Source organism: Epinephelus fuscoguttatus, linkage group LG5 (genome assembly GCF_011397635.1).
Source record: "Epinephelus fuscoguttatus linkage group LG5, E.fuscoguttatus.final_Chr_v1".
NCBI lineage: Eukaryota > Metazoa > Chordata > Actinopteri > Perciformes > Serranidae > Epinephelus > Epinephelus fuscoguttatus.
The window spans coordinates 3,123,285-3,150,481 of NC_064756.1; the positions used below are offsets into that span (position 1 = coordinate 3,123,285).

General features: G+C 42.1%; 2 protein-coding genes across 2 annotated transcripts in view; one reads left to right on the forward strand and one right to left on the reverse strand.

Annotated features, from left to right (window-relative positions):
- Positions 1-207: 207 nt before the first annotated feature.
- Positions 208-1,607, reverse strand: triap1 (TP53 regulated inhibitor of apoptosis 1). The gene has a single exon (XM_049575821.1). It carries the CDS (start codon positions 922-924, stop codon positions 700-702), a length of 225 nt encoding a protein of 74 aa, XP_049431778.1. The 5' UTR covers positions 925-1,607; the 3' UTR covers positions 208-699.
- A 1,355-nt stretch (positions 1,608-2,962) lies between these two features.
- The window catches only part of supt5h (SPT5 homolog, DSIF elongation factor subunit), a 41,998-nt gene continuing 17,763 nt past the window's right edge, over positions 2,963-27,197 (forward strand). The window contains exons 1-22 of the mRNA XM_049575822.1: positions 2,963-3,117; positions 3,335-3,440; positions 4,851-5,007; positions 5,140-5,208; positions 9,143-9,148; positions 12,544-12,555; positions 12,652-12,721; positions 13,949-14,017; positions 15,650-15,715; positions 15,811-15,841; positions 15,950-16,018; positions 16,134-16,385; positions 16,970-17,059; positions 17,561-17,631; positions 17,905-18,010; positions 18,104-18,194; positions 21,013-21,149; positions 21,343-21,498; positions 21,617-21,763; positions 21,888-22,034; positions 25,949-26,074; positions 26,411-26,495. Coding sequence (XP_049431779.1) covers positions 3,354-3,440; positions 4,851-5,007; positions 5,140-5,208; positions 9,143-9,148; positions 12,544-12,555; positions 12,652-12,721; positions 13,949-14,017; positions 15,650-15,715; positions 15,811-15,841; positions 15,950-16,018; positions 16,134-16,385; positions 16,970-17,059; positions 17,561-17,631; positions 17,905-18,010; positions 18,104-18,194; positions 21,013-21,149; positions 21,343-21,498; positions 21,617-21,763; positions 21,888-22,034; positions 25,949-26,074; positions 26,411-26,495 — 2,044 coding nt within the window. The 5' untranslated portion in view covers positions 2,963-3,117; positions 3,335-3,353. The remainder of the gene's footprint in view (positions 3,118-3,334; positions 3,441-4,850; positions 5,008-5,139; positions 5,209-9,142; positions 9,149-12,543; positions 12,556-12,651; positions 12,722-13,948; positions 14,018-15,649; positions 15,716-15,810; positions 15,842-15,949; positions 16,019-16,133; positions 16,386-16,969; positions 17,060-17,560; positions 17,632-17,904; positions 18,011-18,103; positions 18,195-21,012; positions 21,150-21,342; positions 21,499-21,616; positions 21,764-21,887; positions 22,035-25,948; positions 26,075-26,410; positions 26,496-27,197) is intronic.

Consider the following 27,197-nt stretch of genomic DNA (forward strand, 5'->3'; position numbering starts at 1 on the left):
ATTCTCAAAATATTTCGACTTAATTCTCAAAATATTTCGATTTAATTCTCAAAATATTGACTTTATTCTCAAAATATTTCGACTTTATTCCTGTAGATTTACAATTTTATTCTCGTAATATTATAACCTCATTCTTGAAATCTATTTTTTTCCTTTAACATGACCCTAATCCTCCTCCTTCGTAAAAACAAACACCAAACACAATCATTTAAAAAAAGTCAAATTTATAGACAAACTGTGTCATGGTTATTATTTCCATTATTGATAAATCCAGTAGTGAATTCTTCCAGTTAATATATTAATCTTCACACCTTCAAACGTCTTGTTTTGTCCAAACCCAGAAACATTCAGTTACAGTGAAACAAAGAGAGAGAAGCATCAGTGCAGCAGCTGCAGCCACTGGCTCAGCTGTGTCTTCAACAATCAATCAATCTATTGGTTACTGATCGATACCTAGTATCAGCTGTGTCCTACAGTCGCTACAGCAGCTCACAGTCATGTTAAACTCCAGAATAAAAGCAGCAGCTTGGAAAGAAAACAGTCTGTGTGTGTGTGAACACACACTCAGTGCCCAGGCTCCGCAACCCGCTGTGTTCTTCCGCAGCAGCAGCACAGCTCCTGCGCATGCTCAGCGGGCCTCGTGGACACAGTCCCCGGTCCATATGGCGTATCGATCTCAGTATTGATGATCGGCAGGGATCAGCTCTCGGGCTTGTCCTTGTTGGGGCCCATGAACTCCACGCCGTCGATCGGGATGTCCTTCTCCTTGATGGCCTTCTGCACGCACCGCTGGTACTGGCGGAAGGTCTCGGTGCACGGGTCGCCGCTCCGGTCCCCCTTCAGGAACTTCTCGGCGAACCAGCGGTTGAAGCACTGGTCGTACTCCCGCTTCAGGTCGGTGCAGGCCTCCCCGACGCTGTTCATCTCCGGCACTCAGAGGACAGACGCACACGGGGACGAAGAAACAGAAAGATGGAGGTTTTATTTCGACGGTTTCAAAACAGCAGTGGCGTCAACACGGAACTCCCCGGGACTCTCCTTGAGCCGCGCGATCTGATTGGCTGGTTTGAGCGCTCCGTCTGACGTGATGGCGTCACGACGTAGCAGAGATATCATGATGAGAGCGAGGAGTCACTCTGAGTCATATCCGAGGAACAAAGACTGTTGGACTTTTTGGTTGATGCTGCAATGAAAAAACCAAACATGATTGTAAACTGTTCGTATTTTACAGAGGCGTATTGCTGCTACGCCTGGATAAACAAACAAACACACAAACAAAACCCCAAAAATCATGATGTAAACATTATTTTATTTTACTGACGTGTATTGCTGCCCCATCTTTAAATGAAGTAAACAAACAAACAAACAAAAAAGAAAAGAAGAAAAAAAAACACTTTATACTTTACAGAAGTGTGTTGCTGCCATGCCTGAAAAAAAAAACAAAACAAAAAAATTAATAAAACATGACTGTAAAATCTGAACGCAAAACATTTACTAGCAGCGTACTTTATTTCTGCACTGCGGAATTACAAGTTACGTGTACATGATGCAAATAATACTTTCAGTATCTTGTGCTATATTTTCTTAAAATCAGGCACAACATTACTTTTCACGATCACTTGTCAATGTCATGCGCAATACTACTTGTTATATCATTTACAATATATAATGTTGATTATTAGGGTTGGGTACCGAAACTTGGTACTTTTTGTACTTGGTACCGATTCACTTAAAATGAATCGGTGCCAAATTTCGGTACCTGAGGTGGAGGCGGAGCGAGAGCGCATGACTCACACCTCAGACTCAGCAACAATGGTGACAAAAAAAATGTGCAGACAAAAGTTAACGTGCAGCACTGTCCCTAAAAGTTCTCAATAAAATGTTGAAACTGAGAAGTTAAAAAGAACCGAAATACGGTACCGTTTGGTACTGGTACCGAATTCCAGATACCGGTACCGGTACCGTATCGGTTCAGTCATGAAGGGTACCCAACCCTACTGATTATCAGACACAATCTGCATTTTCCCTCTATTTTAGTTTATTTTCAGTAACTCTTGTGCTGTTCTTCTGTTGTTACTTTGTTAGACACTGTTTTTTGTTGTTGTTTGTAACTCCTTAAACATTTTATATCTATGATATTTTTCATATTTTGCCAGATATTTAACTGTGTTGTTTTAAAAGCTGGGCCCAGTGAGTGAGCCCACTGGTTGTTACTGGTTTGTGAACATTAGTTGTTGTGACTGTAATCTGAAGCATTCTCTGGCACGGAGATAAATAAAGCTCTGTTGATATGAATTAAATATATATAACACATATACCAGAATACAAATATCTGTGACTCCTCCCCAAATTAAACACAGTCAATTTACTCATAAAACGCAGGAAAGTTTGTGCAGGTCTCAGACATGTTGCTATGGGCTCAAACACACTCACATATTTGGCTCAGTGAACAGGAGACACAGCCAATTTTTTTTCTCTCGTTCACTTCCATGTAAACTGAGAAGAGACATTTCCGACAAACTCACATTTCTCACACCACAAACGTTAAAAACACATCTGCATGTTTGGCAGAATCTCCTCTCTGTGGCCCACACACTGTGTTGGCACTGGACTCACCATGTGGCTTAAAAAAATAAAGGAGTTTGAGAGGTTTAAACTTGATTAAAGGAGCTTTCTGGTCTCAACTGCGCCTCCTCCCTCTGCTCCTCAGGTGCCACCCAGCAGTTACCATAGCAACGACTACTGACACACAAACACACACAGATGAGGAGCAAAAGCTGCTGTCGTCTCAGTTTGTAGTACAGGAAGCTGGTACTACCTGTTGTTAATAGTAATAATAATAATAATAATAATCGATCTGAGTACTTCTTCCACCATTTGTCTATAAACCAGTGAATCTGCAACTGGTCTGTAATTTTCAAACTCAGAGGCAGAGTGAGACCTCTTCCTCCCTTGACACATCCGCCCTCCAAAACCCGCGAGAAACCACGTACGTTTGGAAGTCTCGCGGTTCTCCTCCAGTGAGACGTGAGAGACATCAGAAGAACCGAAATAAACTGATATTTCCTTTCATTGATAAAATATCGACATATAAACCAGAGGCGGGAGTTAAAGTTGGTGAGTACGAGCCGCGGAGCTAACCGGCTAACATCTGATCTCAGCTGCTCCGGAGATATCCGTGTAAACTACATTAGCATGCTTTGCTAGGCCGTCCTGATTGTTGTGGCCGGATGTTCCGGCGCTGCTAGCCACATTAGCCGCTAACTAGCCGCTCCCCCTCTTTTTGATTCAAACTTTTAAGTTGAGAGTTTTGTGTTTATTCACGCTGCCGCAGTTTGCCCCGGTGCTCCAACATGTCTGACAGCGACGACAGCGACTTCTCCGACAACCAGAGTGAGCGCAGCAGCGATGGAGAGGCCGAGGAGGTGGAGGAGAATGAGGTATGCTAACCGCTAAGCTAGCGATGCTAACTGTGGATGCAGGTAAATATTGTGATTGAATGTGGCGGCATAAAGTGGAACAACCTGAGTAAATGTGTCACCGCAGGCAGTTATAAATGCTTTAAACTTATACTAACAGATAAAGGACCTTATGTGACACAGTATTGACTTCATAGTTAGTTTGTAGTGTTTCCAAGTCCACCTGAGAGTTTGCCTCTCATGACACTTTTACTTCTGCTCCATCACATCTCAGAGGGAAACGTTGTGCTTCTCCCTGCTCTATATTTATCTACCGTCCTCAGTTACTCTGCAGATTAAGATGTACAGTATAATAAAGTTTCAGTAAGATGGTGAGTCATTCTATCAGTGAGTTTATAATGATAATGTGAAAGTAGTTTTCCCTGTAAAATCACTTCATGGTTCAAGTCTCAAACTCTTCCTGTGGATGATGTTAATTATTGTAATGTCTCAGCAATAATGTTGAGATTGGGGCTGCTGGCTGGATAAGAGGAGATGATGGGGCTCTAAAATAATATCACCATATTCCAGGGCATCTTTGTGACAACGATATCCTTGACGGTATAACAAATAAGAAAAAAAAATACATATCAGTAATTTCAGAATATAGAATTGCAACAAAATAAGTGACGATGCCTTTAAATATTTAGTAAATCTAAAGAAAAATAATCTCCCATTTCTTTAGTTTGTGAACAACAGTTCTGTTACAGTAGTTCAACTAAATAAAATCTGCCACTAATTACACATTTAAACAGCTCCTAAATACAAAAAATGTCCCCTGGGATCTATATATATAAATCAACAGGTGATTTCCTTCTCTGTTTTTATGCTCTGCCATTTCTCCTCTAACCATCACACTGTAACCTGTGACAGGCTGTTATGATACCACAACTATCACACACTCACATATATGGAGTTATTTGTCGAGCTGCGAGCGTCACGTAGGTTTCCATCACCAAAGGTTTGTGACAGAATCAGAGAGGAGAGAGAGAGACGCTGTGCTGCTGCCAGAGGAGCCGCTGAATGAGTTCCCTCTGAGCGCTAAGAGAAGGAAAACATTCAGGACGCCACAGTTTATTCCACACTACTGAAGCTGCTCCTCTTTGTGGAACCACCAAGGAGTCGCTGATAATTTCACTTTTAGCCATGCTTATTGTTGCCGTGGGTAACAGCATGATGTCAGTATGTCAACAAGTGGAAATATTGCGAGTATCACACTATGGATTTTTCATATTTTTTATTATCTTGAACAAGATGATGTGACACACCCCTTGGTTGGACCAAACAAAGGTGTCACGTTTGGCTCTGGGTCACTGATCACTGTCTTCTCTACTTTAACAAACTGAATCATTTTAACTGATTAATTGAGCAAATAACTCACTGACTCACCAGGAGGAGACGGGCAGCCCTGTGGGCAGCGACAAGGTAGCAGAGGAGGAGGGGGAGGACCTGGAAGATGAGGAGGAGTATGACGAAGAAGAGGAGGAGGACGATGACGACCGTCCCAGGAAGAAGCCGAGACACGGAGGGTTTATCCTGGATGAAGCTGGTACGAGTCAACTTTTTGTGTTTCTGTCAGCGTTCACTTTGAGACATCTGTTGCTTCTCAGGAACAAAAAGGAGCTGTAATGGAGTTTTAATACTTTTCTCTTGTCCCGCTTTTTCTCTCCTCACTGTCTAGATGTGGATGATGAGTATGAGGATGAGGAAGATCAGTGGGAGGAAGGAGCAGAGGATATTCTGGAGAAAGGTACGGAACCCAACACAACCTGCTTTTGTATATTTTAGTTCAGAAGATATTGATCGAATTTTTCCACTTGCTGAGACAAACAGTCGTGTAATGTGGGGTTTGTAGGTTTTTTAATCAACCCAACAGAACACCAAAAAATCACCATATCTATTCAAACTCTCTCTTTTCTTTGAGACAAGATACGTTTGTGGTATGAATACAATTTGATTTTAAAGGTTCTGTATGTATCTTTCACAAGCTCCTTGTTATTAGCGACCACTCTCTCTGAGGTCGTCAAGTGAAGCATCCTGTTGCTCACATTCACACCCCGTAGCCACGAGTGAGCACCTGGCCATCTGTCAAAACTGTCAAACACAAGACTAACCGTGATTGGCCGTCATCGTGTCGATAGAATGCTGGAAAGAAGTTTCGGTTATATCAAGAATAATGTTATGTCTGGTGTCCCCGTATATTTTGGACCATTGGCTCCATTAGCCCTGAAGGACACTGAATTTGATGGATTAACCGTTTGTCAGACAACAAATGAGAGAAGAATTAGCAGTTAGCACAGCTCGCGGTCCCTCTGCCTCACTCCCTGCAGCTAGGACACTACTTCCCCGGGAGGAGAGTGGACGGCAGCAGCGATCTTAGCGGCTGTAGCCACGTGAATTCAGCCCGTGCATTTAACTGGAAAAATCAGCCCAAGACTTCAACTCCGGCTTTGGTCGGCACTGATCAGAGATGCACGATGTTAGATTTTTTTTGCCAATATCCGATATGGGGATATGTAAGAATTCATTCGACCGATCTTGATATATCCACTTTCCCACCTAATTTTAGTGACCATCAAGTCTCTTCTGTAGTGAATTAACATCATATTATACATGCATACTCTTATTGTGACGGCCCACCAGCAGATGGAGACATATAATACAGTACTGTTCAATGTATGTAATATTCATTCATCATTCAAGATGAGAAAAAGCGTGTTGGCCGATTCTGATAGTTCATTTTAAAGCCGATATCAGCCAAGTCAGATGACGTACTGATGTTAGCGTGCATCCCTAGCATTGATGGAAACACAGCACCTGGGTGAACGTGCTATTTTTAGCGCCGCTCCAATGAACGGCGATAAAAGCACAACACTCACTAGCAGCCTCTTCTGTCCGCGTCCGCTGGCCAGTCTGCTCCCACAAATGTGATTTTCAGTCTTTGTTTTGACAGTAAACAGCAGCCCAGCTAAAGAAGCAGCAGTGACTCAGAACTTGAAAAGTTCAGAGACTTCCAACTCGAAGCGGCCGCGTGAAAAAGACAGAGAACTCCTAAAAAAAAAAGAGGCCTGACATGGCGCTTCTTGCTAGGTGGCAACAGACACTCTGTTGTCATTGGGAACAATTGAGAGAAGACGCAGGCTTAGTGGACACAGGTCCTAATTCTGGTTAAAAAGTACATACAGAACCTTTAAAACTGCACAGACCACATGTACAGACCTGTGGCATAGTTAGGAGAAGAGTGTAGCAGTTTAAATATCTGACACGATTTCACTTTGACAGATTGTTACTGTAGTAACAGACCTGAACCAGTGTTAAAATCTGCTTGCAGAAATATGCACATGCTACAGGAAGGAAATCCATCAGATCAGACACGTTGCCAGCTTTTTAATCAGCTGTGTGATGATGAGATAAACTTGAACTGCGATGCAAACATACCGGACATAATGACTGTGATGGATGAAATGCTTCAAGCAGATTTTCCTGTTGCTCCGAAGTGAACTGAAGTTGACTGTAAGTGTAGAAAAACAATTCATGAAACATTCTTTGGCAGTAAAACTAAAGGCGGCTTGATCTGTAGCTAATGAGCTAAAACATGTAAAACACTGGTGCAGCTCTGACGGTTCTGTGTGTGTGTCCAAACACATCTTTTCATTTGATTTCTGCTTATTTATAGTTGCTGTCACACAGTCCTGATGTGAACGGACCGTGTGGGAAAACTCTCAGCGTCTCAGTCACTTAAGTAGGAAAAAAGTCTGAGGCGGTTGTTATCAGATCAGTGTGTGTGTGTGACCCGACGTTCCCACCAAAAGTCTGATTTCACAGCAGATGATTCAACATTTTCTGCTGCATTGTTGAAAGAAATCAATAAAAAATACAAGCACATATTAAATGTTGGGAGCAGCCACAGGTTTAGCATAACATAAATGTTGGCTGCATCCCATTTAGATGTGTCAGTTAGTCGTGACCAGGCCCAAACGCAATCTGCGGACTTTTTCATTGTTTTCAGCAGTGATCCAAAATGAAAATCTGCGAAATATATGTTTGTTTGTTTTTTGCTCGTAATGTGATCGACAATATTTATTTTTTATTAAAGAAATAACCTGACACAGGCTAAAAGAACTATTCAGTAGATTTTAGTAGAAAATTTGAATCAGAAATTTTATTTAAAAATGAATGCCACCTCGCAGCACTTCACGCCACTGTCCTATTTCCAACCTCGCCGCCTCCACAGTTAAATACATTTTTCCCCCCACTCGCTTTCAGCTTGTACACACCAGCTCCTACAGCAGCTCGACTCCTCCACTCACCATGGATACATAAAGAGAGCTCTGTTTCTGTTGCTTTGTCTTGTGGGTGACGAAGAACGGATGAAGAGAGACTCGTTGTTAAGGTTGAGAAAATCCCACAGTCCCAACATTATAAAGACAGTAGGCAAAAATGTACTTCCTGGTGAGTCACAGCTCTGGAGATCGGCTCTTCAGGTGACAAATCAACTTTAATTAGTGGCTGTACTCACGTGATTTTAAGCTAACGCAGAGGTGGCGGAATTGGCGTGGTCATCTGCCAACAAGTGGCAGTGCAGCAAGGGGCGGCACTTGTCGCGTGTCACATGACACGCTGTGCCCGTGCCTGCACCACAGTTTTAATGCTAACTGAATACAACACACGACTGTCACACACATGCAGAAGGAAGTGGAGGACACAGTGACGACATTCTGAGCTTTACTAGCAACATCTATATTCTGCGGGAAGAGATTCCGTATGGGCCTGGTTACGACCGTTAGTCAGCGTTTACGGTACCAACATGGTTCTAAATGTTTTTTAATGTGAAAATCTCTGCTGTGATAAAAGTCTGACTTTATCAGAAACAAAAATAAGCATTCAGTGTGACAGCAGCTGTGTTATCATTATTTCTTTTTTAATTTACAGTCTATAAAAGTCTTAAAATTTGAATTTCAGGGAGGGACTGATTACATTCGGTCTGGTTATCTCTAAATTCTGAGCATTCTTTTGTACATTTATCATCTTCCAGTCTCAGTGGTGGGAATGTACCAGTCCGATATATTGGATTGATACTGACCCCAGTATTGACCTTTATTAGATGGATTAAATCTCTGCCCAACAGATTTGTAGTAAATATGGTTTCTATGTCATGTTGTTATAAAATTCACTGTTTCTGTTTTCATTGTACATGTCAACAGGGTTGTTGTTTTTTTTGTGAGAGGACGTGCCGCCTCCCAGCTTTGAACGCTTGATGGGCATGCCACTAGTCACTCAGTACGTTTACACGCACAGTGAAGTGGAGCTACAGTCACAGCTCGACCAGGCCGTTTAATTGGACTTCTTTTTCCCAGTATACAAGCAGAACAGAGGAGGAGAATCAATTTATTGACTCCATTATGATAGGTGCCGATATGTCGTATGGGACCTTTTTCCGGTTGACCCATTGCGTCACAGACCAAACAATCGACACACAAGTTAGCTTCGGTTAGCAGCTAACTGGTACAAGACTTTACGGCTCTGTACGAGGAGACACAGCATGAACTGTGTCTCTTACGTGCAGTATAATATAAACCCTTACTCAGCAGCAGCTTCAGTTGGAGCTGTTTCTTGAGTGTTGACTGACTGAACTCTCTCTCTGTCTTATTGGTGTTCCTCTCTGTCATGCATGTCCTCTTCAGTTAACGGTAATTCTCCTCCAGTTACTCTCCTGCTCTGATGTTTCCATGTTTATATCCGTCTGAAGCAAATGGAAATATCAGATTCATCCATTTGATAAAAATCCATGTCCCCAGAATGTATTAACCCCACCTCATCTCAGCACAGCTGTTACTTGTGAGCGTGTAATGTAACCAGAGGAAGCACTGAGGGCAAATCCATTATTGGCTCCTTGAACAGCAACAAGTTACCACACACACACTCACTGTTCATTACATGTAGTCGGCTAAAACATCAGTTCTACTGTTTTAACACTTTTTAAGAATCGTTTCATTGTTTGATAAAAACCAGACATGAACAGGTCATAACCTTAAAAAACACTCCCATCTGTTTTCCTGCATCCAGAGGTTTGGCGTAAAGCAGAAGAGTTGCACAGAATGTTTCAGACATGTTGTAAAGTAACTCCATCTTCAGAGAACCAACTGTGATCATTTGCCTGACCCTGCTACCTGATAGAAGGCTGCAATGTTTTTTAGTTTCTTTAAAACTAACAGATGTGGTTGAAGCTTGTAATGTAGCACATGGTAATGCTCAGTATCACTAAAGGCCGAAGGACAGTAGAAACAAAATCCAAACTGCTGCGTGTGACAGCAGCAAAATGTCCAAATGTTCGCGATGGAAATGTCTCGATCGCTGTGGCGTGTGAAGGCACCGAACCTGTTTACGGCGTTCAGATAGGTCTGGTGTTACATAGGGCTGTACCCCACTCAGAATTATGTCGGTTGAATCAGATTTGTCCATTCAGTATAAATATCTGACTTTTTCTTTGTCCATTTAAAGTTCCAAAGTTTGAACAAGGCGTGATGGCAGCATTCACTTAATATAGTAAACAAGCCAACGGTGCTAACGACAAATTGGAAATGTGCGACAATATTTTGTGCCGACACTAGATATCATACAAAAGCCAGAGACCGTGTTATAATAAGTATCTATGAGCTGTAACTGAAGCATTTCCAAGCAGAAGAGAAGGATAATGTTATCTCAGAGCCTTAAGCCCAGTTCAGACCAAAGATTCACAATGAGACGAGTTGAAACAGGAAGCTACTTGCAACATGCCGTTCTGCAACATTCTAAAAACCTGCAGGTTCACACCAAGTCAACAAGATGAGACGGCGTATCATCTCTAGTCAACGACTCTGTGCTTCTGATCTGTAACGTTGACAGGAAGTGACCACCATGAGACGGCGTATCATCTCTAGTCAACGACTCTCTGTGCTTCTGATCTGTAATGTTGACAGGAAGTGACCACCATGAGACGGCGTATCATCTCTAGTCAACAACTCTCTGTGTCTGATATAGCATAGTGACCGCCATAGTGAGATCATCTCTAGTCAACAACTCTCTGTGCTTGATCTGTAAGTGATGAAGTGACCACCATGAGTTGACAGGTGACACCATCAGCCGATTTGAATCAAGCTCAGACCGGCCAGTTCACACTGCTGTAACCTTTCTCTGCAACGTTCTAACACGGTTTCATCTCGTCGTGAATCTTTGGTCTGAACTGGGCTCTCTGGTGGAAAGTCTCTCCTCTGTGCCGCTGCAGTCGTGTCTGCTGCCTCAGTTGACTGCTCAACTTGAAGCGATCTCAGTCGTTTCCAACTGACGATTCGAGTTTCAGACTTTCAGGGGGCAGCCCTACTGTTGCCTTCAACGACTGCTGTTTCCCCAGTTGGAGAAATAAGTGAACAATGCGACCATTGGAAATTAGCACCCCGATTTCTCCCATCAACATCGTTTTCTGTCTTCTCTTCATACTAAATTCTCTAGAGGATTTTATGCCTTTCTTAAAGGGCAACTTCAGTATTTTCCAACCAGGACCCTATTTTTTACATGTTTTTGAAATTGGTCCAGAATAGATTGAGTGAAACAGGGTGCAGTGTAACCTCTTGGGAAATGTTCACACCATCATTTATTGTCCACTAAAAGTTCTTATTTTTTGTCACTGACAGGCTCAGATTACATTTCTGACAACATTATGTTAAGGATCCCTCCAGAGATAGACCGTCTTTTAAAGACTAAGATCCTTTTAGTTTATTCAGAAACAGCCCCAAAATCGCCACTGTAAAACCCACCAGACTCCATTTGTGAATTAGGAGTTCCTTTCAACTAAACCACAGTTGCTGATTGTTGGAAAGGTGGAAAGAGGAAACAAAACGGCTTTTGTAAGTTTTATTTTGTTTCTGTTTACTTTTAATGAAGTGTGTTTTACAATAATGGAATTACTGTTTATTTAAAAGGAATCTGATGGGTTTGATGATGGCGATTTTGGGGCTGTTTCTAGTTAAACAAAAACTTTCTCTCAAGGGCTCCTTTCCATAATGATGTCAGACACGTAAGATAATAATCTGAGCCTGTCAGTGGCCAATCCAAACATTTACTGGATTTACACTGACGGGGCGAACATGCAGCCTGTTTTCTTCCCACCAGCTGCAGCCGTCTCGATCAGCACTGGACTGATTTCAAAAACCGTAGTTCCCATTTGTCACTTAGACACAAAATTATGTAAAAATAAAGTCCAAGTTAAAAAAAAATCCCTCTAGGGAATGCACAAAGTGTTTGAGAATTGATGGGACAGACGTGGAGTTCACTGGAGGTTAGTTTGAACAACATAGTTCTCCCTTCCAAACAGTTAAGATAACAACAACATAATTATTCCAACAGCGGACACTCCTTTCGTACGCGCGCAGTCACGAGGTGAAGCTGAACTGAAAACTCAGTTGCAGTCATTTAAAGTTACCTAATCTGTACTCAGTGGGATAAAAACATTTCTAGATGTGGAGTCTGGCTCAGCGTGTCGGTGTCGAGTTGTTTCTACTGACCTTTGACCTTTTGAAACCTTCACTGGCCTCATGCTTCTCTGTGCCGTACAGTCACCGTTAATCTGTTTGTTTTCCTGTTGTTGTTTTTTTTCTCCCATCATGCTTTGTGTTGCTGCTGCCTGACTCTGCCCCTGTGTGCTCTGCCCTGATCAACAATGTCTTTTGGCTTCTGTCTCCACCTCCTCATCCTCCTCTTGGCTTCTGCTGCTGTTGTGCCTTAATCCTATTTTTTCATTCCTCTCCTGCCGCCTCTTTCCTTTTCATCTTCTTCTTCTTCTTCCTCTTCTACCACCGTCTTTTTCCCCCCCTGCTCTTCGTCACCTTCTCCTCTGTATCCCTTGCATTGCCTCTCTTACTTCGCATTCCTCTTCTTGTGCTCCTCCACTTCGTCTCCCTCTCTCTTTGCTTTCTTTCTCTTCTGCTCTTTTCCCTCCTTCCTCCTTTTTCCTTGATCTTATATTTCCCTCCTGTCTCTTCTCTCCTGCTCTTCTTCTTTTGTTCTCCTCTTCGTCCCCTTTTCTCTTTCACCGGTTGGTCCTGAGCAGAGGAGGCTGAAGGTGAGTCTGTTCTTAACTTGTTTATTATTTCATCTAATTTTCTTTATAATAGACTATTAAATTCTAATCATCTTCCCTTCTTTCCCCGCCTCTCAGTTTCTAACATCGACCATGTGGTTCTGGATGAGGACCACTCTGGATCCAGGAGGCTGCAGAACCTCTGGAGGTAACAGATTCCTCAGCAGCACACGAACAGTCCTCGAGGAGTAAAAGTCAGACAGATGTTGCCGTGTTAACAATGCAGGAATGTCTCCAGGAACATTTTCCAGAAAGTTTAAGGAACTTGAAACACATTTCAGCTGCAGGGAACAAGGTCTAAATTTAGTTCATGTCCCCTGAAAAGTTGCTGTGTCAGGGATATGACTAATGCAGTATTCCAACTCAAAGTTATTTTATTGCACATCACAGTAAAAGTACATATTGTCCGATCCCTACCTGCATCACAGGTGCCTGCTTAATCTCTACAGTCACTATAAATGGCCGTTACATATTTAACTGTAGAATAAACATCAGTAACATTTTATAGAAATTCCCATCTCAGATCTTAATATTCAACAGAACAGTGTTTTGTTGCAGAGTAAATAAACATAGTCGAGGTCTGGAAGCTTGTTTTGAACCAGTTAACATTCATTGTTGTAGCCATGCGTCCTTTTGATGACATCATCTCTTCTTCTTCAGTGGTTCCCAACCGTTTCCTTGAGGGACCCCTTTTTCTATAGTTGAGTTATCTGACAACTTCTGACAAAGTGACATGTTTTAAAGGGCTCACACAGTCATGGGAAATCTGGGAAAGAAGAAAAAATTTCAGTCATGTTTTCCAGGCCTGGAAAAGTCACAGAATCAATAAAAATTCATACGCTAATTATGATGTTTGTGAAGCATCCATGTTTTCACAGACGTGGATGTAAACCATAAGAGAAACTTGACTGGTACACGGAGGCGTACAACTGCAGGGCGGTTCATTTCTTGCGTAATAATCTAAACTTTAAACAATTTCATGAATTTTTTTGTACACACAATAATGAATCAAGTGTTGAGATATAGACCTACTGCATATTTTAAAAAAGGTTTCCTTGCGTCTCCTTAAAATCAAGAAGGCCTCACAATCCCCTGTGAAGCTTTGGCGGCTCCTTTAGGTGTCAGGACCCCCAGGTTGGGAACCAGTGCTGTAATGGTACTGACTGGGAAAACTGGCAGTAATTCACACTTAACTTTGCTGATTTTATGCAAATTCAGGTAAAATTTGACCTGAATTTGGTGAAGAATGTGAGAAGTGATGTTAAAGTTCTGCAGACAGTCCCTGTGATGCAGCAAAGTCCCACTAGTAACCACTCTGAATTTGTGTTTCGTGTGTATCGTTGGCCAACTGTGTGTGCGTTCTTGTGTGTTGCAGGGACTCCAGAGAGGAGGCGTTGGGTGAATACTACATGAGGAAGTATGCCAAGTCATCAGGAGGGGAGCAGTGAGTATCTTTTGTAGCTGTGCCTTGTGAAAACATTTCTGTGCAAACAGATCTTTATTTGAAATGAAACAGACTTTAAAGGCTCGGGCAGTTCCTCTGTGAACTCTAATAAAAGCTGTAACAGCACACATCAGTGTTGGAGGGGTCCGAACAGAGAGCCGCCAACTCAGTTATTTCTCAGAGTAAATGGATCACTGTTGTTTTTTTCATTCGAAAAAGACGCCTCCTGCTGTGATTCCAGAAGTTTGTGCTGCCAATAAATAAAGATACCATAAATCTCCAAACTATAAATGTAAATTCTCTTTTTTCAATTCAACGGCAGGAAGAACCAGGCCTTTGTTCGTTCACAGTAGAGGCCAGCTTTCATTTCTGATTTCATTTCCTCCTGTTTTCATTTCAGGTCATATTTTAGTTTTCTAATGCAACACTTCCTCCATTGAACATGTTGTCTTGATAAATGTAGTGTAATGTGCATTTATTCCATTAGTACAACAGAGTTACATCCCGCTCATCATTCTACTAAAAGATCCTCAAACAAAGTTACTAGAGACGCACCAATCGCAAATTTCTTGGCGGATTACCAACTTTTTAAAAGTCTGACATGCTGATTCCAAATTTCTTCCTTTGTCTTTAGGAACACAAACATTTTAACTTTTCTTTAATGGGAAATGTGTTTGTCTAATAAAACACTGACTATTAAATAATTGACTTTTTCTTCCAAACTGCAGATTACTACATGATTGTTTCAGGTTACAGGACAGAGCTTTAGACAATAGACAATTTCAAACACAAGTACACAAATCAGCTTCACTATAACTCGCAGCATTCACAGACAAACACTTGTCTTTATCTGGACACATTGTCCCCACAAATACAACATGCTAACGTCATTAGCACAAGCCTATGGCATTTTACATTATATAAATTAGCCTAGCGACTAGCTGACTTTTCCTCTTCTCATATGAAGCCAGGGACAACAGCAGCATTTAACAAAGGTAACGTTAAAAAATTCAGCTCCATTACAACTCACAAGGTTCACTGACAAAACAACTGTCTTATACTAAACATGTTTTCCAAACAAATGCAACATGCTAACGTTATTAGCACAAGCCTATGACATTTTACATTGTATAAATTAGCTTAGCAGCTAGCAGAGATTTCCTCTGCTTATATGAAGCCAGGATAAATCACACACAGGACTTAAAATGCTATTTTAGTGGAGGCTTTATTGTCTTCACAATTTATTGTTTCTTATCTGTGAAATTAAAGTAAATCAAAGCTTTGTTTCCACTGAGGGAAATGGTTTCTGTTCACCAGGCAATTGATCGGTGCATCTCAAATAGTTATGCTTTTTATTTACGACTTTGATTTCAGTGGCTTCTGCTTTTTGTTGTTTTCACTACTAAGTTACCCCTCATGAAACTCAAAATTTCCTGCCAATGTTTCACAATAAAAACCTTCCCACAGCTCCAAGTGCACAATCCTTGCTCTTCCTGGTGGGCTTTTATTGTGAAAAATGTGACTTGAAAAGACAAGTGAGCGAAACAATGGTTCTGCATGTGATCATGAAGTCTGTTCTTCTTCTTCTTCTTCTTCTTCTTCTTCTTCTTCTTCTTCTTCTGTGGTGTGCAGTTACTCCGGAGGGTCTGAGGAGCTCTCTGATGACATCACCCAGCAGCAGCTACTTCCTGGGGTCAAGTATGTGAACACTCGTCCACCAATCAGCATCAAGACAGCTACACTTGTAGATCATGAGGTTGTGTTAATGTTAAAAATGTCTTTGTCGTCATCAGGGATCCCAATTTGTGGACGGTCAAGTGCAAGGTGTGTGTTCAGCTTAAATACACACACACACACACACACCACCACAAATACATGTACACACACACACACACACACACACACATTTCCTCAACATATCCTGTCTTGTAGATTGGAGAGGAGAGGGCGACTGCCATCGCACTGATGAGGAAGTTCATCGCCTACCAGTTCACCGACACAGTAAGAAACGATACTTTATTTTTCATGTTACTGCAAAGCAACAAAACGACACAGTCTGCAGTATGACAAGTGCATGAGGGCCAAAAAGAATCGCTATCTTACCCCCACCCCACAGCCTCTGCAGATCAAATCTGTGGTCGCCCCAGACCACGTCAAAGGTTACATCTACGTGGAGTCGTACAAGCAAACGCACGTCAAGGCGGCCATCGAAGGCATCGGCAACCTGAGGATGGGTCTGTGGAACCAGCAGATGGTTCCCATCAAAGAGATGACAGACGTCCTCAAGGTCGTCAAAGAGGTCACCAACCTGAAGCCCAAGTCCTGGGTCCGACTAAAGAGAGGCCTGTACAAGGACGACATTGCTCAGGTACCAACTCAAACTACGTCAGCAGTCCTAAAACATTCATACATGAGGTTAATGCTCTGCTGCAAAACAAATAAGATTATTTCCTTTTTTTAAAAAAAACAAGAAATTGAGGAAACCAGAGCGTTTCTAATCTGAGTTTAAATATTTCCTGGTGTTTCTTGTTGGAGTGTTTGATTCATGAAATACATAAGTTTAAAATATTATGACAAATATAGCTAACATTTTAAACAACATGGTTTAAAGCAGTTAATTGATTAGAAATTCATATGTATCTTTAAGTAAATAACATTCTCAGGTTCCAGCTTCTGAAATGTGAGAATTTGCTACCTTTCTTTTGCTTTATATCACCGTGACCATATTTGAGTTTTGGACTGTTGACGTCAAACACAATGAAACATTTGAAGATATCAGCTCGGGCTCAAGGAGCACGAGAGACTTAATGTGTAATCAGATAATTATAAGATTTGACTAGATAGTCTGAGCTAAACTTATTGAGTCTCATTCATCAATATCTGCCTGACTTTTTTTCTTAAATTGAAATATAAAAAAGAGCTCTGTTTTTCATTGTCTACTTCTCTCTCCAGGTGGACTACGTGGAGCCGAGTCAGAACACCATCTCCCTTAAGATGATCCCTCGAATCGATCTGGACCGCATCAAGGCCAAGATGAGCCTGGTAGGACAAACACACATGACAGGGTTTCTGCAAATGCCTTAAAGTCTAAAATTATAAAAAATGTAAAATATAATTGAATTTAGACAGTTCTTGAAATTTGATTTGATTTTGAAGTTAATTTTACTCTTAAAAGAGTGGTTGCTTTAACATGAGTTCTAAATGCGTTCTGGGATAATTTTGTATTGATCACTCTGTACCAACACTACAAAACCAAACCATCAGGCTTCTTCTAATACGGTCAAATTGTTTCTGTTAAAGGATAACTTCGGTATTTTTCAACCTGGGCCCTATTTCCCCATGTGTATGTGTGCGTATGGTTCATAGGTAAATAGTGGGAGCATCACCAAACCTTGGCTTCAGTGTGACTTCGACAATTTAACTTTTAAAGCTACAGAAACCTGCACTAACACACCTTTTTCTCCTCTTATGTGCTGTATTGATAGTTTGACTTACACTTTGTGTGTGTGTGTGTGTGTGTGTGTGTGTGTGTGTGTCCTGCAGAAAGACTGGTTCGCTAAGAGGAAGAAGTTTAAGAGACCTGCTCAGAGGCTGTTTGATGCTGAAAAGATCAGGTACACACTCTGGATCCTGCTGCTGTTTGATGTATGTCTGATAAGGGTTGGGTTAAAATATTTTGGATAAGACAACATGATGATAAGGTCACAAACACGAATAAAACGAGTCCCACCCACTCTCTACAAGCTAGCGTCTGGTGTGTATTATATTTTAGAATTTGTCCTTTTAAAAGCTGAAAGTTTGGAAGAAGTTCAGGATTTCAAAGTCTAAATTTTGCAGTAAATAATTTGACTGTGTGCGTGACTGACAGGTGATGATTTGATTGACAGGTCCCTCGGAGGGGAGGTCAGCCATGATGGAGACTTCATGATCTTTGAGGGGAACCGTTACAGCCGCAAAGGATTCCTGTTTAAGAGCTTCGCCATGTCTGCTGTGGTGAGGAGCACATTTTTCTTTAATGTGAACACTCATCACTCTGAAGACTACACAGGCTGTTAAACATCTGTTTGCTTTGTTTCTCTCTGGCAGATCACAGACGGAGTGAAACCCACTCTGTCAGAACTTGAGAAGTTTGAGGACCAGCCTGAAGGAATCGACCTGGAGGTGGTCACAGAGTCAGGTACTGTGTGTGTGTGTGTGTGTGTGTGTGTGTGTGTGTGTGTCTGTTTGAGGGTCAGCTAAAGGCTCATTTTGAGGCTGGAGACGATGAGGTCAAGGTGACGCTTTAGTGAGTTCATTGCTTGCAGAGAAAAATGGGATGCACAGGTCAAAGTGAAGTGCATTTTTAAATTTTGGTTTTAGTTCTAAATCCTGAAAATATTTTAATGTATAAATTTATTTCTATCTGTTGACATAATTGTCTGATATAATGCTGATGTGGTCCAATATTTAAATGGCTTTTAAACAGACAGAGAAGATGATGTGGAATGTTTACAAGTTTAATCTTTTTCAGCCTACCTTTCTTTTAATTGTTTATCTTATAGTTGAGTAGTATGGAGGACGGGAGCTGCCAAAATGAAAGGAAAAAGATCCAGTAAATAAATTAAAATGCCATTAAATGTTACAAAAATATTTAAAATAAATGAAGCCATGCTTTATTTGATAAAATGTGACATAAATTGATATTTGTTTTGAGGTTTTTTTTAAATTATTTTTTATTTACCTTACATACAGTGGTGGAAAAAAGTTTTCAGACACCCCATGCATTTGTGAAATATTGCATTAAGAATCACTCTTAGGTCTTCAAGTGCAATTTCTTTTAGTACAGTCACAGCCAAAATACTAAATAAATCCTAAAAAAGCCATTAAAAACTTAAAATTGATTGGTTCCATAAAAATACATAAGGAATTTTGAGTATAGAGTCATTTTGGTACCAGTGATGAAGGTCGTTCTTTTTATTAAAAGACACAATTTTTGTTGCCAAGCTTCGTGTCTACATAAAGCCAGCACATTTGAAAGTTCTTCAGACACAAAAATGGCTAAAACAAGGAACCTAACGCAGGAAACACGCCTGAAGATAAAGATTCTCAGCCAGGAAGGGTACAGCTGCCGCCAGATAGCCAGGAAGTGCAGATGCAGTCCTTCAGCAGTTGGATACACTCTGCAGAAATACAGGCGAACCAACAGCTTGGAAGACAAACCAAGATCTGGGCGTCAAGGGTTTCTTCAGCAAGAAATGACCGCATCCTGATCCGCGTGCAGGCAAAACCGCCAAATGACATCACAGGAGCTTCAGCAGCAGTGGTCAAACCAAACTGGTGTCCAGTGTTCCACCCGCACTGTCGTGGCCGACTTTTAGATCATGGCTTAAGGTCCTACAAGGCTATCAAGAAGCCCCTGATCAATGAGAGACAGAGGTTAGCCCGGCGTCGTTGGGCCCAGGCACACAAGAACTGGACAGCCAGGAACTGGAAGAAGATTTTGTGGTCAGATGAGTCCAGTTTCCAGCTTTATCTTCCTCCTACTAATGTGAGTGCATGAAGGCCAGGCGAAGCATTATCTCCAGCATGTACAGTACCTACTGTCAAGCATGGTGGAGGCAGTATCATGGTTTGGGGATGCATGAGTGCTGCTGGTGTTGGTCATCTCACTGTCTGTGATGGCACATTGAACTCTACCAAGTATTGTACCATTCTCCAAACCCACATGCTCCCTTCTGCGCGTGCACTGTTCCGTCGAGGTAAAAACTGGATGTTTCAACAAGATAATGCCCCTTGCCACACATCCAAGGCCAGTAGAACTTGGCTGCAGGAGCACAGTATCCAGGTCTTAGAGTGGCCAGCTCAATCCCCGGACATGAGCCCCATTGAAAATCTGTGGTGGATTATCAAAAGGTCTGTTTCAAAGCATAAACCAAAGAATTTAGAAGAATTAAAAGCAGTAATTCAAGAAGAATGGGACAAGATTACCCCTCAACAGTGTGAAAGGCTCATGGGGAACATGCCAGCCAGGATTAGAGCTCTACTACGTGCCAATGGCAGGACTACTAAATATTAATTTGATGATGTGATGGTTTATTTATTTTTTGTTCAGTTTTGAACACATTCTCTGTTATTTGTTGACTTTGATACCGACAATGTTGAGAACTGACATATTGAAACTGTCAAGAATTTAGTTTTGTTAGTTTTTCTTGTAAACAATAAACAGAACAATATAATTTGTATTTGTTTGTATCTGTCTAATGCAGCCACACCTTTTGAAGCACAAAAAAGATTTTTCCACAAATATTTCATGATAATATTTGAGATTGTGTAAAATTTTAAGGGTGTCCGAAAACTTTTTTCCACCACTGTACTTAATTGTCCTGTTTATTTATTTTTTTTGTTTTTTTATTCTTTTATTTTTTATTATTATTATTTAGATTTATTTTTTGAATATTTTGTTTTAATTTATTTATTTTAAAAATACAGAATCAATAGGGGGAAGATACAAAGGAAATACTAAACAGAAATCAATACATAAATCAATGAAGAAGTAAGAAGTATTTTTAGATAAATAAATAACGCAAAATAAATACAATTTTAGAATTAATAATATAAATAAATAAAAGGGAAAATTAACTATGAAAGAAGATACATGGGAATAATTAGATAAAGACACAAGTTAAAAGAGAAATGTCAATGTCACATTTTATCGCTGCAGTAAATGGGATATTAATAAGTCTTTTATTTAATTGCTTTTGATTTTGGCAGCTTTTTCCATATAGCAGCTCTTGTTTAAAGACTTTAATTTGAACGCACACTAAATCTTTTTTTCGTCTTTAATTTTTTTTATTCAAATTTTAATGTCTGTGTTTGAATTATGATATCTTCTGGTCCTTATTTGCTTTCACAATTGTAAAAGGTTAGAGGTCAAAGTTATAATTTTGGTGAAGTGTTTGCTGGCTGAAACATTATTATGTTTGTGTTTGCGCGTGTGTGTGTGTGTGTGTGCGCAGGTAAGGAGCGTGAACACAACCTGCAGGCTGGCGACAACGTAGAAGTTTGTGAGGGTGAGTTGATCAACCTGCAGGGAAAAATCCTCAGTGTGGACGGCAACAAGATCACCATCATGCCCAAGCACGAAGACCTGAAGGTACACACACACACACACACACACACACATGCAGGGATTTGTCTTTCTGTACAAGTGAGAACCTTTATTATTGACATAATACCATCTGTTGCTCCTGACCCGTGAGGACTGGCTGAAATGTCCTCACAGTGCAGAGGAGTCCTCCCTGTGATGGTTTAAAACTGGAATTATGTGTGTGCGTGTCTTCTCCCAGGACCCCCTAGAGTTCCCGGCTCACGAGTTGAGAAAATATTTCCGGATGGGCGACCACGTGAAGGTGATCGCGGGGCGATATGAGGGCGACACAGGCCTCATTGTCAGAGTGGAAGAGAACTTTGTCATCCTCTTCTCTGACCTCACCATGCACGAGGTACCTGCTCTGCTCTGTTCATGTAATGAAACTGAGGTTAAAGGTCATTCTGTGTACATGTTCTCACCCTGTGTGTGTGTGTGTGTGTGTGTGTGTATGTGTATGTGTGTGTGTGCAGTTGAAAGTGTTGCCCAGAGACCTTCAGCTCTGCTCGGAGACGGCGTCCGGTGTGGATGCAGGAGGGCAGCACGAGTGGGGAGAGCTAGTCCAGCTGGACCCTCAGACCGTTGGAGTCATCGTCCGGCTGGAGAGAGAGACATTCCAGGTAATAGTCAGCCCCGTGACAGACACTACAGCGTGTCTGCAACATTAAGTTCAGAGCTCAGCATATGTAAATGTGCACAAACAATAAAGCAAAGTTTAGTGAATGACTCCTGTGTGTCTCTCAGGTGTTGAACATGCACGGGAAGGTCATGACGGTGCGGCACCAGGCTGTGAACCGCAGGAAGGATAACCGCTTTGCTGTGGCTCTGGACTCCGAGCAGAACAACATCCATGTAAAGGACATCGTTAAGGTCATCGACGGGCCGCACTCTGTAAGGGCCAGAGAGTTCATATGTGTAATGATACAGCTGCAGCTAAATATTTATGTCAACCTCACGTACTTCTTGCTGAGTGAGAGCCTGCAGCCTGTAAAATATTCACTCTGTTCTCGAGTGTCTCGGTGGTTTACTTTGAAAGTTGAGAGTCATTCCTTTTTTAGACCTTTGTTTAAACAGAGGAGCATTTTTGAGGATTGAGGATTGTATCAGTCACTTTGCAAAGTTTATCACCAGTGATTCGTGGCTGTTGGAATGTAGGCTTCACTTCAGAGATGGACAAACAGGGACATGAGTTTGAACTCACGGGTGGTGCCGACAGAAACCAAAAGATCGGGGCCAAGTGATTCCTGACTGACTGCGTCTCCATGCACACTAATATTCACTGTTATTCAGATGGGACATTAGTCTGAATTAGGGATGTCAATTTTGGTTCATTTTGCCTTTGATAGCCTGACATACATTAACTAGTAACTACCTGGCTAATTAGTAAGAATGAAATGCCACATGATGTGACATACGAGAGGCCCTTATTGCCTCATTGAGCCTTAGCGTCACATTGCTAAGCGCTGTCCATTTAGAGTTGGTTCAGTTTTTATGTTTTGTGATGTAAATGTTTTGCCTTTTATTTTCTTTTGATTTTGCAGACAGACAGGCAGCTAGCTGTGGTAACATGCAGAAACATAGTGCCCACTGCCCAACCTCTGGTCTCCACTGGTTAGCCAGCCGTAGCTGCCCCGCTCTGCACGCCACCAGGGTCAGGTGGAAGCAAGCTAGTGTGGTGGCTCTCATTCGGCACTTACTGCTGGTTGTCACAAAAGGAGCAGAACTAGAACCGACTAGTGACGAAAAATAATAGTTAGCATGTTAGCGTACATACAGCCAGGGCACATTAGTAAATGGACCTGCATTTGTATAGCGCCTTTCTAGTCATCTAGTGACCACTCAAAGCGCTTTTTACACTACGAGTCACATTCACCCATTCACACACACATTCATACACTGGAGGCCTAGGCTACCATACAAGGTGCCACCTGCTACTCAGTTTTAACACACTCACACACCGATGGAACAGCCATGGGGAGCAATTTGGGGTTCAGTATTTTGCTCAAGGATAGTTCGACATGCAGCCTGGAGGAGCCCGGGATCGAACCGCTGATCTTTCGATTGGTGGACGACCCACTCTACCTCTGAGCCACAGCTGCCTGTAGCGTCAGACCTGTTAAAACGTAAGTGAACGGGCAACCTTCAAGTGCAAAGTTAGTCCACTAAACAAGCTTTTTCTCCACAAAGACCGCCTCATATCGTTAGGATAAATGTCAGAGAACATATAGAAAACGACATGTAAACGTGTTGTCTTACCTTACCGGTGTGCTGCCATGTTTGTTTACCATTTAGCTCTGCTTTCCAAAGCGTGGCCGAAATATCGCGAGAACAAGCAGCAACAGCTGGAACGATACACTGACGAAGAGCTTCGTGAAATTGAAGAACGGAGGAGGAGAGAGAGAGAGAGAGGCGCAACAGGTAGAGGACGAGAGAGGAGGAATGGCTGCTGCAAGGCTGCGTAGCTCTGGAGATTGGTGGTGTACCTGTGAATGCTGTGCCCCAGTGCCCACAGAAGAGGAATGCCTCTGTTGCAAGGAATGGGACCGGTTGCAGCCTTATTTTCAAGGTCTGGATGTGACCGAGGACGAGACACCTCCACCTGGAGTAGTATCCAGCTGGGCTTTATCTAGAGCTGGCGAGATATATTTCAGGCCGCGCTTTGGAAAGCAGAGCTAGATGGTAAACAAACATGGCAGCACACCGGTAAGGTAAGACAACACGTTTACATGTCGTTTTCTATATGTTCTCTGACATTTATCCTAACGATATGAGGCGGTCTTTGTGGAAAAAAAGCTTGTTTAGTGGACTAACTTTGCACTTGAAGGTTGCCCGTTCACTTACGTTTTAACAGGTCTGACGCTACGGCTGTATCTAGGCTAACGGCTAACATGCTAACTATTATTTTTCGTCACTAGTCACTTGAAACAAATTTAGGACGATAGGAGACAGGTTGAAATAAACTGAAATTTCCCTTTTAAGGTAACCCCAGCGAGTATGCGGCTTCATTTTGAGCCGCAGAATCCCCTTAGCTCTGTTAACTGTGTTAGCACCACAGAGCTAGCAGTAGTTAACAGCGCTAAAGGAGGTTTTGCAGCTCAAAGTTGAGCCACTTACTCACTGGGATGTCTCTCGGGGGAGACCAGAGGGTGGGCACAGTGTTTCCACAGCAACGCTGCTGGGTCAGAATGGTGTTACTAGTGCTAATCGCCAAAACGAGAAGGCCTGACCTGTCCTCCTCTGCCTCTGAATGGCTTACCCTCACATTCTTAGCCTCACCCAGGGGTAGGCAACCTGTGACTCCAGAGCCATACTCTTTCAAAGTAAAGGTAAGGTTGCTGACGCCTGCCCCAACCAATCCCACTCCTCTTGCCTAAATTTCATCAATCCAACCAACAAAGGCAATGATTGAGTAGCCAGTGAGAGGGAGAGTAGGGCAGCTGATGACTTTGCAACCTGGTTTGTGCCACAGTGCAGTAAACTCAAGATCAGTAAAATGAACCTGTAGAGCGACACGTGTAAGTGATCCGAAATATTCTGGGCAGTTAACTGATGAGTGGTTAACAACGGACTTTTATGCGGGATATGGAAACAGCACTGGATATTCCAAATTATTCTGAATGTAGTATTTTCTGATTAAGATGTGTGGCATATGTGTATATTTTCCAGGGTTTAATACCGTTGTTTGGACATGTACACAACATATTCAGAATATACATCTCAGCCAGGGTTTCTACTGCAGTTTGCCGCACTCTGACTCTTGTCTGTTTACAGTCAACTCTGTGCGTTGTCATGGATACAATGTACACAAACCAACCTGCCAACAGTTTGAAGGTGGGAGTAGAGATGCATGCCCAAAAGAATAGCCCATATTTGTTTGCAGAAGGAGAAACACTCTTACTTTTAAACATTATTAAAGACTTGGATATCAACAGGTTTTTGGATATGCACAAATATTTTCAAGGAGGTAGTTGGAGATATGAAAGAGGGAGGCTGTGTTCACACGGTCCAACAAGTCCAACTCTGATGGAAAACCTCAAAGCAAAATGATACAAGTGGCTCCAACTGTTCCTTAAATCATATTTCGATGTGCTGAATGACATGTTGGGGCACGTTAATCGGTGTATTCACAGCTGCATGTGAGGAATCAGTATCAGGAATGTTAGTGGAAGATTCAGCTTCATCAGCCGCAGCTTGGTAAGATTTTTGTCTTTTTCGGAATAGGGACAAAAATGGGAATATTTTGTGCTGATTTTACACACACCTTTAGATGCAACCTAGACGCATCATCAATGAAGTAACCTGGGGTCATCGGGTGTTGATCAGACCTCGGCCTGTGTCTAGGTAGCTAGTGTGGTCCACAGATCAGCCCTTCTGATCCATAGCCATCTTGATTATCTCTCAGCAGCATCAGTGATGTTCCTGATGGCTCTCTTTCTCTGCAGTCCTCTGATCCCCAGCAACTTGAGGGCGCTGTAGAGCGACTGGCCGGCAAATCCTCAGCAGCCAACCTCAGTGGGGTAGCATTGGGTTATTGAATCATTATTGTTCATCCAGCAGTGCAATCGACTCTGTTCAAAAAAATTCAGCAGTGTTGCTGTGATTGGTTCAGACGTTACTGCTGATAATCTGCCTCTGTATTTCATGATGCTTGTTTGCACCTTGTGGACACAGTGTTGAGGAACCTGCAGAATAAGCAGGGTGGCCATCGTGTTTGCAGCAACTTGTATTTAAAAGCAAGTGTATCCGTGTGCTCAAGTATTTTACCTGCATTGTGTGTGTGTGTGTGTGTGTGTGTTTCTCCACAGGGTCGTGAAGGGGAGATTCGCCACCTCTTTCGAGGCTTCGCCTTCCTGCACTGTAAGAAGTTGGTGGAGAACGGAGGCATGTTCGTCTGTAAGACTAGACACCTGGTGTTGGCTGGTGGATCCAAGGTCTGTGTGTGTTCCCGTGTGTTCCTATTGGCTGCCAGGTTTCCCTTCACATGGATTCATGATGCTGATGATTGCTGTTTTTAGTGTCTTTGGCAGCAGTCACATGACGATTAAATCGTTTTAAGATGTGTTTGAATATAAAAGAAATAATCATGAAGCCGTTAAGTTGTAAGTGCTCCATACACTGACTGTGGATTTTTATCACTTAAACTCTTAATGTTTTTGTGCCCACAGTCAGTGTAGACTGAACCGTCTATGTTGTGTTTCACTTTATATTTTGAAAACTTAATGAAGCGTGTCAAACCTTCTTTCTGTTAATCTGTTTGCCTCTCACAGCCTAGAGACGTAACAAACTTCACTGTGGGAGGATTCGCTCCAATGAGCCCTCGCATCAGCAGTCCCATGCACCACGGAGGAGGAAGTGAGTAACAAACACTCCCTCGTGCTGATGTGTATTTTGACAAAAGGGTCATTTGTTCTGCTGCTGTGTCCAACATCCAAAACACTCTGCGAGCTCCTGGTTGATGGAGGCAATGTGACAAAAGAGGTTTGGTAGAAACCTTTCCTGGCATTGTACGGAGCAGTGATGCATCGGTTAAGAATATCTATGAGTGTAATGAGCAGATAAAACTCTAGTTAAAGTTATAGTAACCGAAATGTTAGTTGTGGCCCTATTGTGGCCCGCTGCCTCCCGCTGAATGTTCTTTCCACACATAGCAGCTCAGAGTAGGTGTTTCTGCGATGATCTGGAAAGTTCAAGGATGAGGTCGATCATGGAGTTCTTTCGTAATGCACGTTTATTACGAGCTCGGATCAACAATGGCTACATGCAGAAGCTATGTGGTGATGTGAACAGAGAGAGACGCAGCTTATATACTAGGATGGTAGCATGTGTGCTGTTACCTAAGTGGTGCTTTGCCAAATTTAACTTGGCTTTGGGCCAACTAAAATTAGTCTACCTCATCCATCTAGTACTTCTGATGCCATGACAGCTGTCCTGGCAGAACATGATCCTCAGAGGGTCTTGACCAAGTATCTACTGGTCAGTGAAGATTTAAAAATACATTCTAACACCAGCGGTTCCTGGACATGTTGACTTGTCCATTAAGCATGCTTTTGTTAA